At 36.6% G+C, this 21,390-nt stretch overlaps 1 protein-coding gene and 1 long non-coding RNA gene across 9 annotated transcripts in view; one reads left to right on the top strand and one right to left on the bottom strand.

Annotated features, from left to right (window-relative positions):
* CNOT4 (CCR4-NOT transcription complex subunit 4) overlaps window positions 1-21,390 on the top strand; it is a 143,713-nt gene that overhangs the window by 65,486 nt on the left and 56,837 nt on the right. For 7 of the 8 annotated variants that reach the window (XM_082472989.1, XM_082472986.1, XM_082472988.1 and 4 more), the window contains 4 exons: window positions 12,500-12,697; window positions 19,368-19,454; window positions 20,226-20,327; window positions 21,075-21,200. In XM_082472989.1, coding sequence (XP_082329115.1) covers window positions 12,500-12,697; window positions 19,368-19,454; window positions 20,226-20,327; window positions 21,075-21,200 — 513 coding nt within the window. The remainder of the gene's footprint in view (window positions 1-12,499; window positions 12,698-19,367; window positions 19,455-20,225; window positions 20,328-21,074; window positions 21,201-21,390) is intronic. The other variant, XM_082472987.1, reaches the window with a different exon arrangement.
* LOC309666103 lies at window positions 896-12,481 on the bottom strand. The gene is made up of 2 exons (XR_014266900.1): window positions 7,528-12,481; window positions 896-4,692 (listed from the first exon to the last, which is right to left on the bottom strand). It is a non-coding gene; the product is annotated as an uncharacterized lncRNA (long non-coding RNA).

Below are 21,390 nucleotides of genomic sequence, written 5' to 3'. Positions count from 1 at the left end.
CAGAAGTAGAAATATAATGTTGTACACATGAAACTTACAGAAGGTTATAAACCAGTGTTACCTCAAAAAAAACAAAAAAAACAAACCACCAAAAAAGCAAAAACGCCCGTCAAGTGCCAGGCACAAACTTTTATTTTTAAGTATCAAAATACCAAAGAGAAAGAAATTCTACAAGTTTCCAAAGAGGAAGAAGTAGGTTGCACATAAAAGATCAGGAATCAGTCATTTCAGACTTTTCTAAATCAAGTCTTAAAGCTAGAAGACACTTCTGAAGGAAATTTATTTTCATTTCAGAACTCTGTATCTGCTTGACTTAATTAAGTATGAGGGAGTTATGAAAAGACATTTTCAGACCTGAAAGTTCTCAAAAATATTTTACCTTCTGTGCATTCTTTCTCAGAAATTTACTAGAGGATATGCCCCATCAATATAAAGGAATGAAGAAGAGAAAAAAATAACATGGGATAGAGGAAATAGGTAATCAAACATAGGCAAGAAGCAGTGGGATTTCTTGGATGATGGGGAAAGATGAAAGATGTGACCTGTAGAGGGCAGTTAATCCAGAATGTGGCAAATCAGAAAGCTCCAAGGGGAATCTCTACAAAAAGATCAAAATGAAAGAATACTTGGTGTTTTTAAAGAGAAATGTCTTGTGAAGCCATTTCAACAATTGAAGGAAATTTGATGGTTGAATTAGTAATAAACACATAGAGATCTAATCAGACAAAACACAGTTATTAACTCTATGGGAAACAAAAACTTGTACAGAAAAGGAAAAGTAATCATATTATGCTGCAATGGCTCAGATATGACGTAGGGGTTGAGATTTTTTTTTTTTCCCCATACAGATATCCTGTTGTTACTGCATCTTTTGTAGAAAAGACTACCCCTTTACTTTTTTTTTTTTAATAAATTTATTTATTTATTTTTGGCTGTGTTGGGTCTTCGTCTCTGTGCGAGGACTTTCTCTAGCTGCGGCAAGCGGGGGCCACTCTTCTTTGCAGTGAGCGGGCCTTTCACTATCGTGGCCTCTCTTGTTGCGGAGCACAGGCTCCAGACGCGCAGACTCAGCAGTTGTGGCTCACAGGCCTAGTTGCTCCGCGGCATGTGGGATCTTCCCATACCAGGGCTCGAACCCATGTCCCCTGCATTGGCAGGCAGATTCTCAACCACTGCGCCACCAGGGAAGCCCCATCCCTTTACTTTTGAATGGTTTTGGACTCTCATGAAAATCAGTTGCTCATAAATGTGTCAGTCTATTTCTAGAGTCTGTATCTCTTCCACTGATGATTATGTCTATCTTTTTGTCAATGCCATACTGTCTTGACTACTCTAAATCTTCAAATCTGTTACAATAAAAACTTTCAAATTTGTTATTCTTTTTAGAATTTATTCTGTGTATCTGAACCTTAGCCTTTCCACATAAGTTTTTTAATTAGCTTGTCATTTTGTACAAAAAGCCTACTGGAATTTTGGTTGAGATTGCATTGAATAAGCAGGTCAATTTGAGGAAAGACGACATCTTGAAGATGTTGACTCATATAGGTCATGAATAAGTTTTATCTTTCCATTTTTCTAGGTTTTAAACATTTCAGAAACAATGTTCTGTAGTTTTCATGTACAGAGTACAGCATGTTTTGTTATATTTGCCTATAACTATTTTTTTTGCGGGGGGGTGGAATTTATTTTGGTTTTTTTTTTGGCCACGCCACATGGCATGTGGGATCCCAGCTCCCTCACCAGGGATCAAACCTGTGCCCCCTGCAGTGGAAGGGTGGTGTCCCAACCACTGCACCACCAGGGAAGTCCCTGTGTTTTTTTGAGCTTTGGCACATGATACTGTTTTTAAAATTCCATTTTCCAGTTGTTCATTGTCATTATGTAGAATAATTAATTTTTGTTAAATAGATTCATTAGGATTTTCTAAATAGATGATCACATCTTCTGTGGATAAAGACAGTTTTATTTCTTTCCAACCTTTATTTTTTTTAATTGTTTTTCTTGCCTTATTGCAGTGGGTAAGCCCTACACTATAACCTTGGATAAAAGTGGGATGAACACATATCCTTGTTTGTTCCCAATCTTAGTGGGAAGACGTTGAGTATTTCACTATTAAGTATGCCACTGTTTTTTTGTAGATGGTCCTTATCAGGTTGAGGAAGTTTGCTTTTATTCTTTGCCTACAGAGAGTTTTTATCATGAGTGGGTGTTGCATTTTATCCAATGCCTTTTCTGCTTCTATTGAGATGATCGTGTGTTACCTCCTTTGTTCTGTAGAAACAGTGATTTAGGTTGATTTTTTTAATCAACCTTCCCTCCCAAAGGTAAATCTCATTTGATCATGATGTATTATCCTTTTTATTTTCAATTTGCTAATATTTTCAGGAGGAGTTTTGCGTCTGTGTCATGAGAGGTATTTATCTGTGGCTTTCTTTTATGTTGTTTTTAGATTTGGTACCAAAGAAATACTGGTTTCAGGAAATGTTTCCTCCTCTATATTCTGAAAGAGTACATGTGACTGGTGTTCTTTTTTATTTCCTCCCTAAATTCATTGTTTACACTCACTCTATCAGGGTGTCTTCAGGAGGGCTGTTATGAAAACTGGCTACCACAGGATTCCTGTATGTAGATTTCTGGAATTCTTTTTGTACTAGTTCCCCCTTTGTGGTATTTTGCCCAATAAGTTTCAGTTCCCTCAACCTCTTCAAATTTTGAACACTGTCCCCCTCTGCTCATTGTGACCGTTGGACCCAGTGCCAAGGTCCAGTAAGTGCCAGAAGAGCAGAAAACTGGGACACTTGTGGTTTTCATCTTTTTTCTTTCTTTTCTCTCAGAGGTCATAGACCTGCTGTTCACTGTCTGTTGTTCAGTGTCTGAAAACAGTTATTTCATATATTTTGTCTAGTTTTCTAGTTGTTTATGCTGGTAGCCCTAGTCTGTTACCATCTAATCTGTCATGGCTGGAGGTCGAAGTGTATAAATAATATTTGAACTTCATAATAATGTAATTGTGACCCTTGACCTAACCAAAATTAGGATGGAAGGTTGGAAAGTAGGCTTGGAATGTATGGTTAGGCTGGCTGAAAGAAATCTGAATCTTCAATTTGCATAATGTAATAATATTTAATACTGAAAAATCAGGAAGCATGTTATTTAATGATGTGATAGTAAATGACAGAAGAATCATCTAAAAGAATAGATTATTTTTAGGGCGAGGCAACTGTTGAGGGGGAGGAAAGATATGGGGGACTGCTCTTTTTCCTAATAAACCTTGTAGAACTGTTTGACTAGGAACACATATAAGAAAATTATCAGGGAAACTAGGGGAAAAAAGATAGAGTGGGCAAATGGAAATCATAGGAAAGAAAGTATAATAGTACTGATATTAGTTAGTCATAATCAAATTCAAGATCAAACACATTTAAAAAAGATAAAGAGGATATTTTTCTTACTGATGAAAGGTCCCCTAAAGTCACGAAACTTTTATTTACTTGACAGAGCTAAGAAGTATATTGAGCTGATGTAAATACCAGGAGAAACTGCACCCACATGCATAATGGAGAGACTTCTAATTTCTGTATTTTAGAAATATATGAAGTACACAATAAAAAGGAAATGGAAAATTTGATTAACACAATTAGCAAGCATGTGTGTGTTTGTGCATGCACACAAGTCTGTACAAATAAATTTGTACAAAAGTTTAAAATACAGGTATAGTGGGCACAGAGATTGACTGTTAGGCCACAATGGATATATTAATCAGTTCCAGAAAGTAGAACTCACTTGTGTATTTCTATTTATTCCTCTTGGTGTTTGTAGGGCTTCTTGAATCTGTGGATTTGGTGAGTTTCATTAGTTCTGGAAAAAATTAAGCTGTTATCTCTTCAGCTGTTGCATTTATTCTCTTTCCTCTCTTTCTGAGACTCTGATTAAATATTTTCCAGATCTTTTCACTATCTGCCATTTCTTTTAATCTCTTTTCTGTTTCTTTCTTTTTCTTCCTTTCATGCATTAATGGATGATCTCTTCTGATCAATCAGAATTTTTTTTTTAGGTCTAGTCTACTGAGTTTTTAAATTTTGCCATTGTGTTTTCCATTTCTAGAAGTAACGTTTGTTCTTTTTTGATACTTGATTTTTTAAAAAGCTTTTTATACCATGCAGATATTTTCAAGTTTGTCATATATTTGTTTAGACAGATTAGAATTATTGTTTTAAAATCTGTCCAATAATTCGAGAAGCTGAAGTCTTGTGAGGGATGTTTCTGTTGGTTGTCATTCATGTTGTTTTATTTCCTTATGTGATTTGTTGTCTGTATCTACTTCGTGGTTGTCATTGAATTATTTGTAGGGTTCTCCAAGGCCCAAGATGAATTTGCCCTCCTGTAGAGAGGCTTTGATTTGGCTTCTGCTGGATCCTGTAAACATTGCCATTAAGGATGCCTTAAGTGTAAAGGTCTTCGCTCTGGCCAACCATAAAGGTCTTTTGTTCTCCTGGGTGCACATCTTCCCTGGGGTTGGTTTCAACTTCTCTAGGATGGTTTTCTTCTACACCCTTTTCCTTTTTTCTTATCTTGTACTGACCTCTGTGTAGTTTGTACTTACCCTGAGACAAAATGAGTTCTTTGGGAGTGGGCTGGGTCTCAGCTTAACGTGGGAGTGATCTCCCCCAAAATTCTTCACCTTGATTTGGCCTTGGACTTTTTTTTTTTTTTGGTAATCCAAGCTTTATTTTTATTTTTTTTATTTTTTTTAACATCTTTATTGAAGTATAATTGCCTTACAATGGTGTGTTAGCTTCTGCTTTATAACAAAGTGAATCAGTTATACACATACAATATGTTCCCATATCTCTTCCCTCTTGCATCTCCCTCCCTCCCACCCTCCCCATCCCACCCCGCTAGGTGGTCACAAAGCACCAAGCTGATCTCCCTGTGCTATGTGGCTGCTTCCCACTAGCTATCTATTTTACATTTGGTAGTGTATATATGTCCATGACACTCTCTCACCCTGTCACATCTCACCCCACCCCCTCCCCATATCCTCAAGTCCATTCTCTAGTGGGTCTGTGTCTTTATTCCCGTCTTGCCACTAGGTTCTTCATGGCTTTTTTTTTTTTTTCCTTAGATTCCATATATATGTGTTAGCATACTGTATTTGTTTTTCTCTTTCTGACTTACTTCACTCTGTATGACTGACTCTAACTCCATCCACCTCATTACAAATACCTCCATTTCATTTCTTTTTATGGCTGAGTAATATTCCATTGTATATATGTGCCACATCTTCTTTATCCATTCATCTGTCGATGGACATTTAGGTTGCTTCCATGTCCTGGCTATTGTAAATAGAGCTGCAATGAACATTTTGGTACATGACTCTTTTTGAACTATGGTTTTCTCAGGGTATATGCCCAGTAGTGGGATTGCTGGGTCGTATGGTAGTTCTATTTTTAGTTTTTTAAGGAACCTCCATACTGTTCTCCATAGTGGCTGTATCAATTTACATTCCCACCAACAGTGCAAGAGTGTTCCCTTTCCTCCACACCCTCTCCAGCATTTATTGTTTCTAGATTTTTTGATGATGGCCATTCTGACCAGTGTGAGCTGATATCTCATTGTAGTTTTGATTTGCATTTCTCTAATGATTAATGATGTTGAGCATTCTTTCATGTGTCTGTAGGCCATCTGTATATCTTCTTTGGAGAAATGTCTATTTAGGTCTTCTGCCCATTTTTGGATTGGGTTGTTCGTTTTTTTGTTATTGAGCTGCGTGAGCTGCTTGTAAATCTTGGAGATTAATCCTTTGTCAGTTGCTTCATTTGCAAATATTTTCTCCGATTCTGAGGGACCAGATGGCTTCACAGGTGAATTCTATCAAACATTTAGAGAAGAGCTAACACCTATCCTTCTCAAACTCTTCCAAAATATGGCAGAGGGAGGAACACTCCCAAACTCATTCTACGAGGCCACCATCACCCTGATACCAAAACCAGACAAAGATGTCACAAAGAAAGAAAACTACAGGCCAATATCACTGATGAACATAGATGCAAAAATCCTCAACAAAATACTAGCAAACAGAATCCAACAGCACATTAAAAGGATCATACACCATGATCAAGTGGGGTTTATCCCAGGAATGCAAGGATTCTTCAATATACGCAAATCAATCAATGTGATACACCATATTAACAAATTGAAGGAGAAAAACCATATGATCATCTCAATAGATGCAGAGAAAGCTTTCGACAAAATTCAACACCCATTTATGATAAAAGCCCTGCAGAAAGTAGGCATAGAGGGAACTTTCCTCAACATAATAAAGGCCATATATGACAAACCCACAGCCAACATTGTCCTCAATGGTGAAAAACTGAAACCATTTCCACTAAGATCAGGAACAAGACAAGGTTGCCCACTCTCACCACTATTATTCAACATAGTTTTGGAAGTGTTAGCCACAGCAATCAGAGAAGACAAAGAAATAAAAGGAATCCAAATCGGAAAAGAAGAAGTAAAGCTGTCACTATTTGCAGATGACATGATACTATACATAGAGAATCCTAAAGATGCTACCAGAAAACTCCTAGAGCTAATCAATGAATTTGGTAAAGTAGCAGGATACAAAATTAATGCACAGAAATCTCTTGCATTTCTATACACTAATGACGAAAAATCTGAAAGTGAAATTAAGAAAACACTCCCGTTTACCATTGCAACAAAAAGAATAAAATATCTAGGAATAAACCTACCTAAGGAGACAAAAGACCTGTATGCAGAAAATTATAAGACACTGATGAAAGAAATTAAAGATGATACAAATAGATGGAGAGATATACCATGTTCCTGGATTGGAAGAATCAACATTGTGAAAATGACTCTACTACCCAAAGCAATCTACAGATTCAATGCAATCCCTATTAAACTACCACTGGCATTTTTCACAGAACTAGAACAAAAAATTTCACAATTTGTATGGAAACACAAAAGACCCCGAATAGCCAAAGCAATCTTGAGAATGAAAAATGGAGCTGGGGGAATCAGGCTCCCTGACTTCAGACAATATTACAAAGCTACAGTAATCAAGACAGTTTGGTACTGGCACAAAAACAGAAATATAGATCAATGGAACAGGATAGAAAGCCCAGAGATAAACCCACACACATATGGTCACTTTATCTTTGATAAAGGAGGCAAGAATATACAGTGGAGAAAAGACAGCCTCTTCAATAAGTGGTGCTGGGAAAATTGGACAGATACATGTAAAAGTATGAAATTAGAACACTCCCTGACACCATGCACAAAAATAAACTCAAAATGGATTAAAGACCTAAATGTAAGGCCAGACACTATCAAACTCTTAGAGGAAAACATAGGCAGAACACTCTATGACATACATCACAGCAAGATTCTTTTTGACCCAGCTCCCAGAGAAATGGAAATAAGAACACAAATAAACAAATGGGACCTAATGAAACTTAAAAGCTTTTGCACAGCAAAGGAAACCATAAACAAGACCAAAATGGCCTTGGACTTTTAATGCTGTCCCTCTTCTCCCATTTGTTCCTCTCTCCCATTTGTTGTTACTTAGACTTTCCACTTATCTCTCTGGGTTTTGACTTTTATCCAAAAATTGTCTTGGGACTTCCCCACTGCAGATCATTATTGTTTTTAAGATGTTGGTTAGAAAAAAGTTTTATACAGTATTTTTCATTGTCTTTAGCAAGAGGAAGATATAAAGCTGTAAATGCATTAATTAGGAAATGAAGAACAAAAATAGATGAACTTATTTCCAGGTTAAGAAACCAGAAAAAGAATAAACATTGCGACAGTGGAAAGTAGGGATTAAGTAGAATTTAGTGAAATAGGAAAAAAGCAATATTTCAGTAAAGGTTAGAGCTGGTTCTTTGAAACAACGAATAAAATAAAGTCTTGGTAAGTCTGATCAGAAAATAAAACAGAAGACACATGTAAATACACATGTAAATTAGGAATAAAAGTGGAAACAACTACACATATGAAAGGAATTAAATGATTACATTGGAGACTATAAACCATCTTAATTAGTAGTTTGGCAGTTTGTTGACAAATTAACACAATTAGAAATATTTTACACATTAAAAATGCTTCTCCACAGGTGTCCTATTTAACACTAGTTTGTAACATGCAGTAGTACCTTTAAAGAAAAATTTTTTACTTGTAATTTTTATTTGATCGTATATTCCTAGAAAATTAGGCTTAACCTATCTGTTTCAGTCAAAAAGTAGACCAGATATATTTTTCTTTATATTCATTTTTCGTACTATTACTAGCTTTGTGTGTCACGGTCTCTTTCTGCAGCTATTCAAATTATGTGTTTTCATCTCCCATCTTTAATCTACCTCCCTTCCTCATCTTGCTGTATTAGCTTATTAATTTTCTATTATTGGATTTGTAGAGTAGGTTTTTATGGTGGTATGTGTGTGGAGGAGGAACCATCATGGAATTCATGGTAAACTAATTTGTTCTCCTGTGTTGGTATCTTTCTGTATTGGTATCTGTAATGTATCACTATGTAGCAGTTATATTCCAATAAAGTTGACTTAAAGTTGACTTTGAAGTCTTGTGGAAGTATATTTCCATAGGAAAAACTTGGAATAACATAGAAGAAGATTGGGGTAACCAGTGTTATATACTCAACATGGTGGTGCATCAGTAATATACTTGATGAGAATTGATACTGCAACCCGATTTTTGGTAATTGTCATTCTCCATTTTTTTTTTTTGAGTGTGTGTATGCATTTTTATTTTTTTGGCATTTATATTACTTTGCATCATCTTTTATCAGGATTTTACAGTGTCAGAGATTGTTAGCAAAGAAAAAAACCGGAGTGCTTGTCAAATCCTTCATGTTTTCAGAAGAGTTAAAAGTTACATCAGTGTTTTTCAGACTATCTCTGATGCAGAACCAGATTTTTTGTATCCTCCCTCCCCCCCCCCCCCCCCCCGCCGCCCCGCCATAGTCTGTTGGTGTTTGATACAGGGTCCTATTAAGCATGCCTAGTACCCAGCTTGTGTCATGTGATTTACGACCTAAGTTCGATAACAACCACACAGATAACTATCTTATTCTTCAGAGCCCACTGATGATGTACTTGAATGTTGTGGCAATGTTAAGTTGCTATAAAAGTTTCCAAATGCTTTTTCTCAATTTTTATACTTCTCTTATCATGGACTGGTAAGATTCAGTGCATGGATTAGACTTTGAAATGGAACTAGGAACAATCTATATGCTTGATGCACTCAGGGAGTAGACTATCACCACTATAGATGTTAGTGAAGGGCAACAGCTTTCAAATAAACTTAATGATAAACGCTCCGAAAGGAGCTACCCAGAAATCCTGTGGTAGAAAATAGCTTTTCCATTTGCAAATGAAAATTTTAAATTATCTTGTGGAAAGATATTTTAATTGGTTTGTATGTAGTTCCTTTTTATACTTGTGCCCATATAGCTTTGAATAGTTTCATGGGATTAAAATCATCCAGGCAGATAGATTAAGATTTGAAAGGAGATAATATAGGTACAGAAGGGTGAGTGGAGAGAGAGAAAAAATTTAAATTGGGAAGATTACATCATTGATTGAAGAATTGAATTTATTGTAATAGATCCTTAACCATTTGGTTCCTCAAATTAAAATGTAAGAACACTTTGAAATAAGTTTTTTTTTTTTTAAAGATGGTAGCCAATTCTTTTTTTTTATTTATTTATTTATTTATTTATTTATTTATTTATTTATTTATTTATTTATGGCTGCGTTGGGTCTTTGTTGCTGCGCGCGGGCTTTCTCTAGTTGTGGTGAGCGGGGGCTACTCTTCGTTGTGGTGCGTGGCCTTCTCATTGCGGTGGCTTCTCTTGTTGCGGAGCACGGGCTCTAGGCATGTAGGCTTCAGTAGTTGTGGCACATGGGCTCAGTAGTTGTGGCTCACGGGCTCTAGAGCACAGGCTCAGCAGTTGTGGCGCACGGGCTTAGTTGCTCCGCGGCATGTGGGATCTTCCCGGACCAGGGCTCGAACCCGTGTCCCCTGCATTGGCAGGCGGATTCCTAACCACTGCACCACCAGGGAAGCCCGACATAAGTTTTTTTTAAAAAAGAAAATTAGTAGTGCTAAATTTCCGCTTCTAGCTAGTAGCTTGGTATTAAGGTGGCAAATATTTATTGAACCCCTAAAATGTGTGACATAAACTTTGTATTTGATTCTGGAGAAAGCCCTCATGTCATGCAAAAGTCAGGGAAATTACTGAGTCCGCTGTTTTCTGTGCCTCCCACTCACTAGTAAGTTGGAGTATGCCAAATAGATTCAAATTTTTAAATGTGGGAATTGAATGGTATGGACGCTTACATCCTGCAGGACCACTAAGAGTTATGCCTGAATATTTAAGAACAGGATTTTTGGAGACTTTATGTTATTACTAGTAGACGTTGAGGAACATAAAAGGAAATCTCGCTTTCTTAATTGCCTTCAGCATTAATCAAAGTGTGCTCACAAATTGGAGGGTGTTTGTTTTTTTAATTAATTTTTAAAAATTTATGTATGAAAAGATGAAAGTAACTTTATGTTAAAGGCATGCAAGTTTTCATGCTTGTGGATACTCCCTCCTCTCTTCCTCATTCCCACTTTTTTCTTCTTTTTTTTAAAAATAAATTTATTTATTTATATTTTATTTTTGGCTGCATTGGGTCTTCGTTGCTGCACGCAGTCTTCCTCTAGTTGCGGTGCGCGGACTTCTCATTGCGGTGACTTCTCTTGCTGCGGAGCACGGGCTCTAGGCACGCGGCTTCAGTAGTTGTGGCACGCGGGCTCTAGAGCGCAGGCTCAGTAGTTGTGGCGCACGGGCTTAGTTGCTCCGCAGCATCTGGGATCTTCCCGGACCAGGGCTCGAACCCCTGTCTCCTGCATTGGCAGGCGGATTCTTAACCGCTGCGCTACTATGGAAGTCCCCTACTGTTTTTCTTGACGGCAGCATTTCTGTTAATCCCCACTTCTGATATTCTGATAGGCACAGTTTCCCATTTCTGGGATCTCTTCACATTCAGCTTTTAGATATTATTATTTAGTGTGTTCCATCTTCCATTTATTATTAACTGTTTTTTGTAGTAGTACAGTTGTCCCTTGGTATCTGCACGGGATCGTTTCCAGGAACACCACACCCCACCCCCGCAGATACCAAAGTCCGTGGATGCTCAGGTCCCTTATATAAAACAGTGTAGTATTTGGGTATAACTTACGCACATCCTCCCATATACTTTAAATCATCTCTAGGTTACATATAATATCTAATACAATGTAAATACTATATAAATAGTTGTAAATACAATGTAAATGCTATGTAAACAGTTGCTGGGTGCATGGCAAATTCAAGTTTTGGTTTTTTGGAACTTTCTGGAATTTTTTACCCCCAAATATTTTCAGTCCATGGTTGGTTGAATCTGAGGATGTGGAACCTGCAGATATGGAGGGTTAGCTGTTATAATAACTGACTTATTTAATGCTTCTGTGCAGAACACAATTTTAATTACTTTATAAGTGTGTTGTCTTTCTTAATTCTCACAGAAACCCTCTGAATAAAGTACTCTGATTCCCATTTTACAGAATAGAAGACTGAGGCAGACAGATTACATAACTTTGCCAAGGTCTCTTGGTAAAGAATGATCTAAGATTCAAAGCCAGACAGTGTGAGTCCACAGCTCTTATTCAGGCCATCAGTAGTCTTGGCATTAGCAGTAGGAATGAAAACAAAATTATAATGATGAGAGAGGAAACCATTGTAAGAGTGTAATTACTAGTATTTGTTGAGGGATTACTTTGTGCCAGTTGCACATAGTAATTGCTTTATGAGTGTTATTTTTACACCAGCCTTTAAGATTATTTTCATTTTACTTATGAGGATATGGAGGCGTAGAGTTTAATTGACTTGCCTAAGACCACGTGGATAATAAGTGTTGAAGCTAAGTTCAAACTCCTGGGCCAGAGGATCTATGTATTGCTGTTTATTTGCCCATCTGTGCCCTTAGACTGGGAATGTATTAAAGAATAAGTACTTCATTAATCTCCAAGCACATAGCAAGTTTTCATTAAATATTTGTTGATTGTAATACATAAACCCATATTTAGATGAGAGAACTTATACTCTTTGCCTCTTACACAGTACCTTAGAAGCCTAATTTTCCTGTAAACTGTGTGCTAGGCATTGTAGGGAATACCAAGATTGTTGTTTTAAATTTTAGAACCTTTGGTGATGTTTCAAGTTTCAGCACAAAAAGTGGTTTAAATAGTATTTTAAAACAATTCTATATAACATTTAACTTTTATTAAATAAAAACTGAAAAGATTCAGAAAAAGGGAGTTGTAACAAAGGGAGATGTGATGTGCATACACATCATCCAGAATTTGATAATTGTTATTCGTACAGTTTTCTGTTTATTTAATGCTAACTTCTATATTTGTTTTATGCCTACAGCCATATCCAGAAGACCCAGCAGTTTATAAACCACTCTCCCAGGAAGAACTGCAAAGGATAAAGAATGAGAAAAAACAGAAACAAAATGAGAGAAAACAGAAAATATCAGAAAATCGCAAACATTTGGCTAGTGTACGCGTTGTACAAAAAAACCTCGTCTTTGTTGTAGGTCTGTCTCAGCGCCTAGCAGACCCAGAGGTAAGTCTTCTCTTTTCTTTCTCAACTTGGCCTTTTTTCTTTTTGTTTATTTGGAAATAATAGCTGACCCTGCCCAACTGCAGGATTTACCTGAAAATATTAAAACTTAGGAGAAAATGGGAAATATTTTTTTAATAATCACTAAGAAACCAATGACCAGTTGTGATCTTAGGCAAGTGTATTAATCTTTCTTGGCTCATTTTCTTCAGTTGTAAAACTAGGCAGTTGAACTAGATCTCTGAAGTCCCCTTTAGTGCTAATAACCTGTGAAAGTTGGATAATGGTTCTATTTTGCTCTTAAGGCTAATGTGACATGACTACTCTGTTTGTTTCCTCTTTTCTGTAGCTGTATTAAAGACCAACAGTGGAGATGCAGTTTCATGAACCCACCAAAGATCCGTATTTTTTTTTTTTTAAATCGTGCCCAAGTAGTGAACCTCGGTTATAGAACAGTGATAGAACTGTTGCTATACTGTATCATCATTCTTTACTCATTCATTTTAAGCCAGTTTTGGAGAAAGAGGGAGAATTTGATGAAGGGAAACTATGGACCAGGTTCTTTGTCATTCGTTTGGAGGCAGGGGAGGTCTTAACCCTTTTGTTTATTACTTAACTCTTTTCTCTCCTTCCTCCACCAGCCTTATTAGAATAATGTTGAACTCATAACTTTCCTTGATGCCCATGGATGCACATCTGCTAACTTTTAGTTTCTGATATACCAGGAGGTGCTGACTAGATTGTTGGGAAGGCAGATAGAAAGTGATTGGCAGCCAGAATGTTGGAGAGAGCCGAATTTGGGGGATCTGTCAAAAGTACTCCTTGAGAAGGGTTTGAAGTAATGCTCATGATGGTCGCAATCAGAGGGAGGATTATAGTGAATATGATTAGGGAGGTGGGAATCTTTGAACTTGGCTAAGTGGGCTAAAGGCCCCAGAAGGAGGAAATTTAAGGTGTCTATACATTGATTTTGTACAAATCAGTTTAGAGACAATAAAAAATATTTATTGCTGATAAGTTTACTATGTATTGAGGCTGTGAAGGGCTTCATGATCAGTAGAGGAGAAAAATCAGGTTGACCTTACTAAGAAGGCTTTATCATTGGTAATAAATGTGGAGGCAGCTCAAGAATTACTAGGACCTAGGTCCAGGGATGCTGGCATTAGTGGGCTACATGATCTTCCGGAGACGTTCTTTCCAAAGTCAGAGGGTTCATACTGGAGAAGACTTCTTTAATAAGATAGGAGATAAGGAGAGAGCTCATTTTAGGCCTATGACTTAACCTCAGCAGCCAATTCTCCCTTTTTCCTAAATCTAGTACTTAACTCCCCAGACAGGCAGAATCCCACTTCACCCTTGAACACTGCCACAACTTTGTCCCAACGCTTCTGTCTCCCTCTTTCAACACTACTTTTTTTTTCCAACCAGAGAGCATTTCTTGCCTCTGCAAGTTTTTTATTTACCTACCTCTATTTATTCCTACTAATTTTTTTTTTTTTGCTGCACCATGCAGCTTGTGGGATCTCAGCTCCTTGACCAGGGACTGAACCTGGGCCACAGCAGTGAAAGTGCGGAATCCTAACCACTAGGTGACCAGGGAATTTCCTGCTACTCCAGTAAATTAATGGAACTTTTATTTTGATTTTATAACTCTTGGATATGGATGTACTTGATTTTCTTAATACAAAATCCAGTCACCTGTGGTACTGGAGGCATACAGAGCACCACCCAAAGGCTGGATAAAATTAAGCCATAGTCTCAGTCTGATGTTTGGATTATAGGTCCTACCTCTTCTTTAGAATCTATGGTTTGTTTTTACTTATGTACAGAGATTTCTTATTTTCATTTCAAATAACATGATGTTAGTAAGATTAATCTGAAGAACTATTACACAGAAAGAAATTAATCTAGGGGGTGACTAGTGAGAACATTTTATCATGAGTCTAAATATACTTAAAAATCACTGTCCTGGTTTTATACTTTTGAAATCATTGTTGCTTGGTGAGAGGACAGTGAATTTTCTTAAACATTAGTTTCTCTCTCTTATTTCTCCTGAAAGCCTAGGAAGACCAGAGATGAGTGTTTTAGTTATTAAATCCTACTACTTCTAAATATTATCTTTAAAATTTTTCTTAATGTAACTGTCTAACCCTTTCAGATTGGAAAACTTAAAGTCAGCTTCATTAGAAAACTTGAAGTTTCAAATTGTTAGGGTAACTTTTGAGGCAAAGAAGATCCCTGTGATTTACTTATTTTTGGATGATGACAGTTTGATATTTGACTGAATTCTGATTAGCAAAACAGGAACATTTAGGAAAATTTAAAGCTTGTTTTGAAAATAATTTTTGTACATCTGAAAACTTCATACCAAGACTGATAGTCAAATGTATTCATTTATCACTCAATAGAAAAAAAAAAAACTATCTTAGAAGATATGGTAATTAGAGGTAATGATTAAAGGTAATCATCTCCTAAATCCTAAAAATTTATATTGTCAGAACCTAATTCATTCATTCTGTAAATTAACTCTTGAATACTTACAATCTGTTAGGTACTTTGATGTTGGAGATGAAGTGGTTTAGCAAGCAGACAGTCTCTACCCGTACAAGCTTACAGACAGTGGAGAAGACAGAATTAAGTACTTGTAAGCATGCCGAGCGTTTATAAACAGGGAAAGTACAGGGCTTTTTGGGAACATGTAACAGTGGGGAATTTAGCTAGTACAGAGATCCACAAAAAGCCTCCCTGAGGAAAGGATGATTAAAAATGATTAGGGATTAGCTGGGCAGCGAATAAGGAAAAGGATGTTTCAGGTTCGTGACTGCGTGAAAGAGCAGCTTCTTTGAGGAACTGAAAGACTTTAAAGACACAACCATTTCATTTTACAAACGGGAAACCGAGGCACAGGGAAGTTGAGTGACTTGCCTAGGATCACTCAGCTATTTCATAGCAGAGCCAGGGCTAGAAACCACCCCCATCCTCCCCACCTCCCTGGTCTTAGAGCTCCTATTCCAATGTATTTTACACCAGTGAATGGTATGTTGTTCCTCCATCCGTCCATTTATCCATCCATCCTTCCATCTGCTTACCACATTTTTTATTTTCTCTGTGGTGTTCATGAACACTTGACTGTATTCCCAAAGAATATATAGGAAGACATTTTACACATTAGTTATGCCATTGGGAATTTATAATCCTATCATGTGGCCTTTTATATGGTAGTTAGTACTAAAGTTGGCTCACTGTGAAGTAAATATAGGACATTAAATATATGGGTAATGTGGTGATATGCAAGGTGTTCTGCCTACTACCCATACTCTTTACCTTTTTTATTTACTAGAGTATTGTTTTGCTCGTTGACTTATGTTCAGACAGAATCTGTAATGTGCAACTTAATATAGAACGTCTACATTATTTAAATTTCCCTTGCCTGGGCAAACCATTTCTTATCAGCCATAGGCCACTGGCCATAGGCCATTTTCTAATACATTAAGGCCCACCAGTGTTTTATATCCATGTTATTCTTTTCTTTTTTAAGATTTAGATCTGTATTTATTTATTTATTTGGCTGTGTTGGGTCTTAGTTGCAGCGTGTGGGCTTAGTTGCCCTGCAGCATGTGGGATCTTAGTTCCCTGACCAGGGATCGAACCCGCGTCCCCTGCATTGGAAGGCGGATTCTTAACCACTGGACCACAGGGGAAGTCCCCCATGTTACTCTTTTTGTTCAATACTAAGACAGTTTAATTTTTCAATAAGCATTTATTGAGTACCTACAGTGTGCCAGGCATTGTGTAAGACATTGAACATAAACCAATAAAAAGGTAGTCCCTGTTTATTTATAAAAGCAACAGTACACTATGAGGAGTGTTGTGTGCTGTGGAGGCACAAGAGATGGTACCTGACCTTGGGGGGAAGATGTGTACTCTCCTGCTATCTCTGGGGTAAAGTGCTTCAGGCACAGGAATTATACAAATGCTTCTGGATGAGAAAGAGCTCAGTCTGCAAATGATTTGTTTGGCTGGAAAATTAGAGTGAAATGGTGAGAGAGGAGGCTGACAAGGTAAGTGGTAAGGGATAATGAAGGGCTTTTAAAACATGCTAACGAGTTTGCACTTTATCTTAAAGGCAATGGGAAGCTATTAACTATTCTTAAGAACAGGATGACATGGCTAGATTTGTGCTTTGAAAATAGTATTCTGGCTGCTCAGTGTAATTATGTACAAATCTTATGTTGTTATAAAGGTGTTACTCAAATACTGGCCAGAATTTATTTCCATAAGCCAGCTTTTAACCTTTTCAGACCCAGTACCCACTTTTTTTTAAACTAATATTTTATAACACCCTTTAAGTTTCATGCAATGCCTTCTTGATAATATAATCTGTCTGTGTAGATACATAATTTGAAAAAAGTGAAGGAGAAATTAGAAATTATAAAAAGACTGTTTCTGCATGTAAATACTTGGGTACCTCTGCTCTAGAACCTTGCTACTCAAGGTGTGGCCGCTGGGCTGGTAGCATTAGTATCACCTGGGAGCTTAATTATGCGGACCCTCAGGGTCTGAAATATGTATTTTAACTAGATTCTCAAATGACTTGTATGCGTATATAAGTTTGTAAAGTACTTTTTTTCCAGTATGTTATAAAATAGGTGTTTGCATCTGTTTGTAGAATCACTGTGAATATGACAACTACAAAGGCAGATTGTTACAGGTGTATGTATTGGCAACTCAGGTACCATGAAGTGCCAATGATGTGATTTTTCTGAAGCAATTCTTAGTAAAATTTCAAACAAAGCACTTGTGGTTGTCCCTTAATTACACAGTATTTGCTTTTAAATTCAACATATGTCAAAACTGGGGAACTACTTTATGTTTATAATTTGTTTCTAGGTTCACTTAATTGTAAACAGGCCTCTCAGCTAGATGAATGTCTTGTAGAACATTCAAAAGTGGTGCAGGACAATTCTTTGTGGTGCAGGGCTAGCCTGAGTGCTGTAAGCTTTCCCTGGCTGCCATCCACTGAACACGAATAGTGTCTCCCAGTTACTTTGACAACCTCCCCTAATAAAAGCTCCCACAGAGTTCCAAAATGTTCCAGCATCCCTTGATGCTGCCTTTATTGAGAACTACTGCCGTAAACTTGGATATGATATGAGCTGCTGATGCAGCACAACTTGTAGTAACCAGCCTGAATCCTTTGAAGCAGGTATTTTGGCTGAGGCCTTTTGCTGAGTTGGTATGCATCAAGCTGGAATATTGAACACAGTTCTGTACTCCACTGGCCAGAAAGCTTTTCAAGATATACTCTTCCCTAACCCTCTATTCTAAGACTTTTTTGTGAACAACCCAAGAGTCATTGCCTTTACCACACTTACCGCCATATCCCTCGGGGGATTTGGGTAGAAGAAAGATTGAAAGCCAATGTAGTCACTTCACCTTCTAATCCATTAAAATTGGCTGTAGAAAACATAAGGCCTAAACCCTATACTTATAAAAACCTAAAATAAAATGAGGTAAAAAAAATTATATAAATCAAGTTGAAAACTGTTAAGCATTAATGACACCCCAATCACAGACTGTTTCACAAAGCTTTGGTTCTGTCAGATGCAGAACATATTAGCTAAGTTGTTAAGTGTGTGAGAATATTATCAAGAGTAGAAGAGTATTTGGACAGGATACTTTGCACACACTTGAACAGATATGTGCATAAAGCTTTCATTGAGAGAGAGCTTGCTATTTGGACAGATTGTAGGAACAGTAGGTCTATAGATGAATTCTAGGAAAAGAGCAAAATTTAATTTTGAGGTAGTTGCAAGTCATGGGAGAGGTTTTTGTATCAGGTTAGCCAAGGTTAAGTAAGTTTTAGAGAAGCTAAGTGAATGCATATAGTGATCACATAGTAAAGGAGATGACACAAGTATGAGGGAAAATGACCACCAAGAAGTATCCAGGTAGTAGAGAAAATATTGTATAAATTTGTTTCCCCAGTTTTCTTTTCATCCATCACCTCACATTTGTTATTTATTAGGAAAAGGAGAGAAAAAAAAAACAGGAGACAGTTGAGAAATGGTGAAATTGACATAAGGAAAATTTATTGACACACACAGAGTAATAAATCATAAAGCATAGAAGTTTGAAGAACATTCTGTTACCATATTTGGAATGCGTAACTTATAAACAATGCTTTAATATAATATATAAAATATTATGTACAATAGATTCATGAGTAAAGACTGTCTCTACTGGTGTCTGTTCTTGAGTTTCTGTTTCTGTTTAACACATAATCTTGGTCATTGTTCTGAGAATTACTTTCTTATAATGATCATCTATCAATGAAAATGTGGTTAAGATATTTGATCTGTTTTGTGTTTAAGAATACTGTGAAGCTAAAATCCCTTAGATTATTGGTATAGATATTAGAATGTAATAGATAATACTGAACTTAGTAAGTCTCAGTTTCTATTCAGTGGGTCAATAAAGAATAGCTTTTAGACTTTGTTGATGATTTCCTGTAGGTTAACCACACAAATTGTAATTAGGAAGTAGTCACATTTACTAGAAAACTTTAAAAATTATTTTATTTTCACTGAAGAGGGATGGTGTATGTCCCCATTATAAGGATAAAGTTGATGAAATGGGGACAGTTTATACCTTATTTCTTCTTCTTTTATAGGTTTTAAAACGACCAGAATATTTTGGGAAGTTTGGTAAAATACATAAAGTTGTCATCAATAATAGCACATCATATGCAGGCTCACAGGTAACTAATTATAGGGATTTTTGCCTTTCCTCCCTATGGTCTGGGCTTGACCTGGGCTGCTCAGAAGGAAAACTTGCTTTCTGTGGTTAGAAAGCTTAAGGGTCAAAGATTTAAGCAGTGTAGTGACCTCTGTTGGTGGGGTGGGGGAACTTTTGGTGCTTATTTGACCTTTTCAGGACTTAACAGTGAATTGATAGTAATAAGATGGAAATAGTAAAACAAAGATCTAGTGATGGTCTGAAGGGGAGGGGGAATTGAGTCTATTATCAGGCAGTTAAATTATATAATGATTTCTAATTAATAATGTTTTCAGATATTGTGAACTTAATAGAGCGTCTTTGTTATGCTGGTATTAGCAGATAGAATACTGTTAGAGATTGCATTTATTTGGGGGAGAACATAGTTTGAATCTGTCTTCAAATCTTATTTTTTTTTAATCTAACTTTCAAAGTTTGTTTTTTGTAACCTTGACGAGCCTATCAGATGACTTTTTTAAAAAGTAAATGCCAAGCCAAAGATGATATTTTATTCATATTTATTTTAGTCTACTTAAAATCAGATAAAAGTCATTAAGTATGATTGTCTTAAGATGAGCTAGTATATGGTTTAATCAAAGCTACTACTACTTCTAATCATTGTCATTATTATTAATGAAAGTAGTAGTAAAGGCCTTTAGAATTCCTTAGGCAGGTTGCAAGATAATTTTGTTGTTGTTGTTGTTGTTAAGTTTTTGTTGAATTTGATACTAATAACAGTGGGTTTTCACTTTAGGGTCCAAGCGCCAGTGCTTACGTAACCTATATCCGGTCGGAAGATGCTCTCAGAGCCATACAGTGTGTCAACAATGTGGTGGTAGATGGCAGAACACTTAAGGTAATATGGTCCTCTTGATTTTTTTTTTTTTTTAAAGGGGGAAGGGATAACATGTATTAAGTAGAGAAGAGCATAGCTTTTACATATTACATGAAGGGAGTCTAATTTGAAGATTGCTTCTTAGGCATCCATTCCAACCTATGACAGCTAATTTGTTTATAGCTGACCTATGTAGGGTCCTGTTTTACCAGCTAGGAGTAAACACATTCATTATTAGGGGATAATCTTGAAAAATATCCTTATATTTACACATATTTTATTTTGTGAAAATGGATTTATTACTCTCCTTGTCAGAAATAGATAATTGTTCTGATTTGTTGTCCTTAAATATTTGGGCATTGAACAGTTCAGGTTTGCATGAAGGGTCCCACCAAGCAATGCTTTTAAGTAAGTGGAAGAAGGATGGCATAATTAGAAAAAGGAATTTGCCTTATGTGCCTAACCACTTAAAACATGGAACAGATTTTGTCTTTCTACTCTTCTGACCTCTAGGGAAATGATCTGGGTGCTCAAGCTCTGGAAACCATAGGCCGAGATTTTTTTTTTTTAGTTCTTTTAAATGATCATCATCTTTAATAAATCCTGCTAATAATAGTTTAGTTCTCTAGTATTCACAGCCATACTTTGTTTTGTTGTGCCTGTGCCTCATTTTAGGTGAAATGAAAACACTAAATATGGAAATTTTCATTGTGGTGTCAGTTCACATTTTGGGTCTTTTTCCCCCCCGCTTTCCTCCTCTTGCTGCAGGCATCTCTAGGTACAACAAAATACTGCAGTTACTTCTTAAAGAATATGCAGTGTCCAAAGCCTGACTGCATGTACCTACATGAATTGGGGGACGAGGCGGCCAGCTTCACAAAAGAGGAAATGCAGGTAGTAAAGTAATGTGAATTATCAACTTTGCAGAAAAGGAAGTATTTTTCTTTATAAGTTAAAATTACAAAAGCAAAAACTAAGAATTTTCTTTTTCTTTAAACTGGTATTACTTTAAAGTAGCATTTTCCAAATATGTAGTGTTCCATGGAATATCAGTTCTGCAGGATATTGTTACAATAAAAGTGGG

Source organism: Balaenoptera physalus (genome assembly GCF_965194825.1).
Source record: "Balaenoptera physalus genome assembly, chromosome: 8".
Lineage (NCBI taxonomy): Eukaryota > Metazoa > Chordata > Mammalia > Artiodactyla > Balaenopteridae > Balaenoptera > Balaenoptera physalus.
This window is presented reverse-complemented; position numbering and strand designations above follow the sequence as displayed.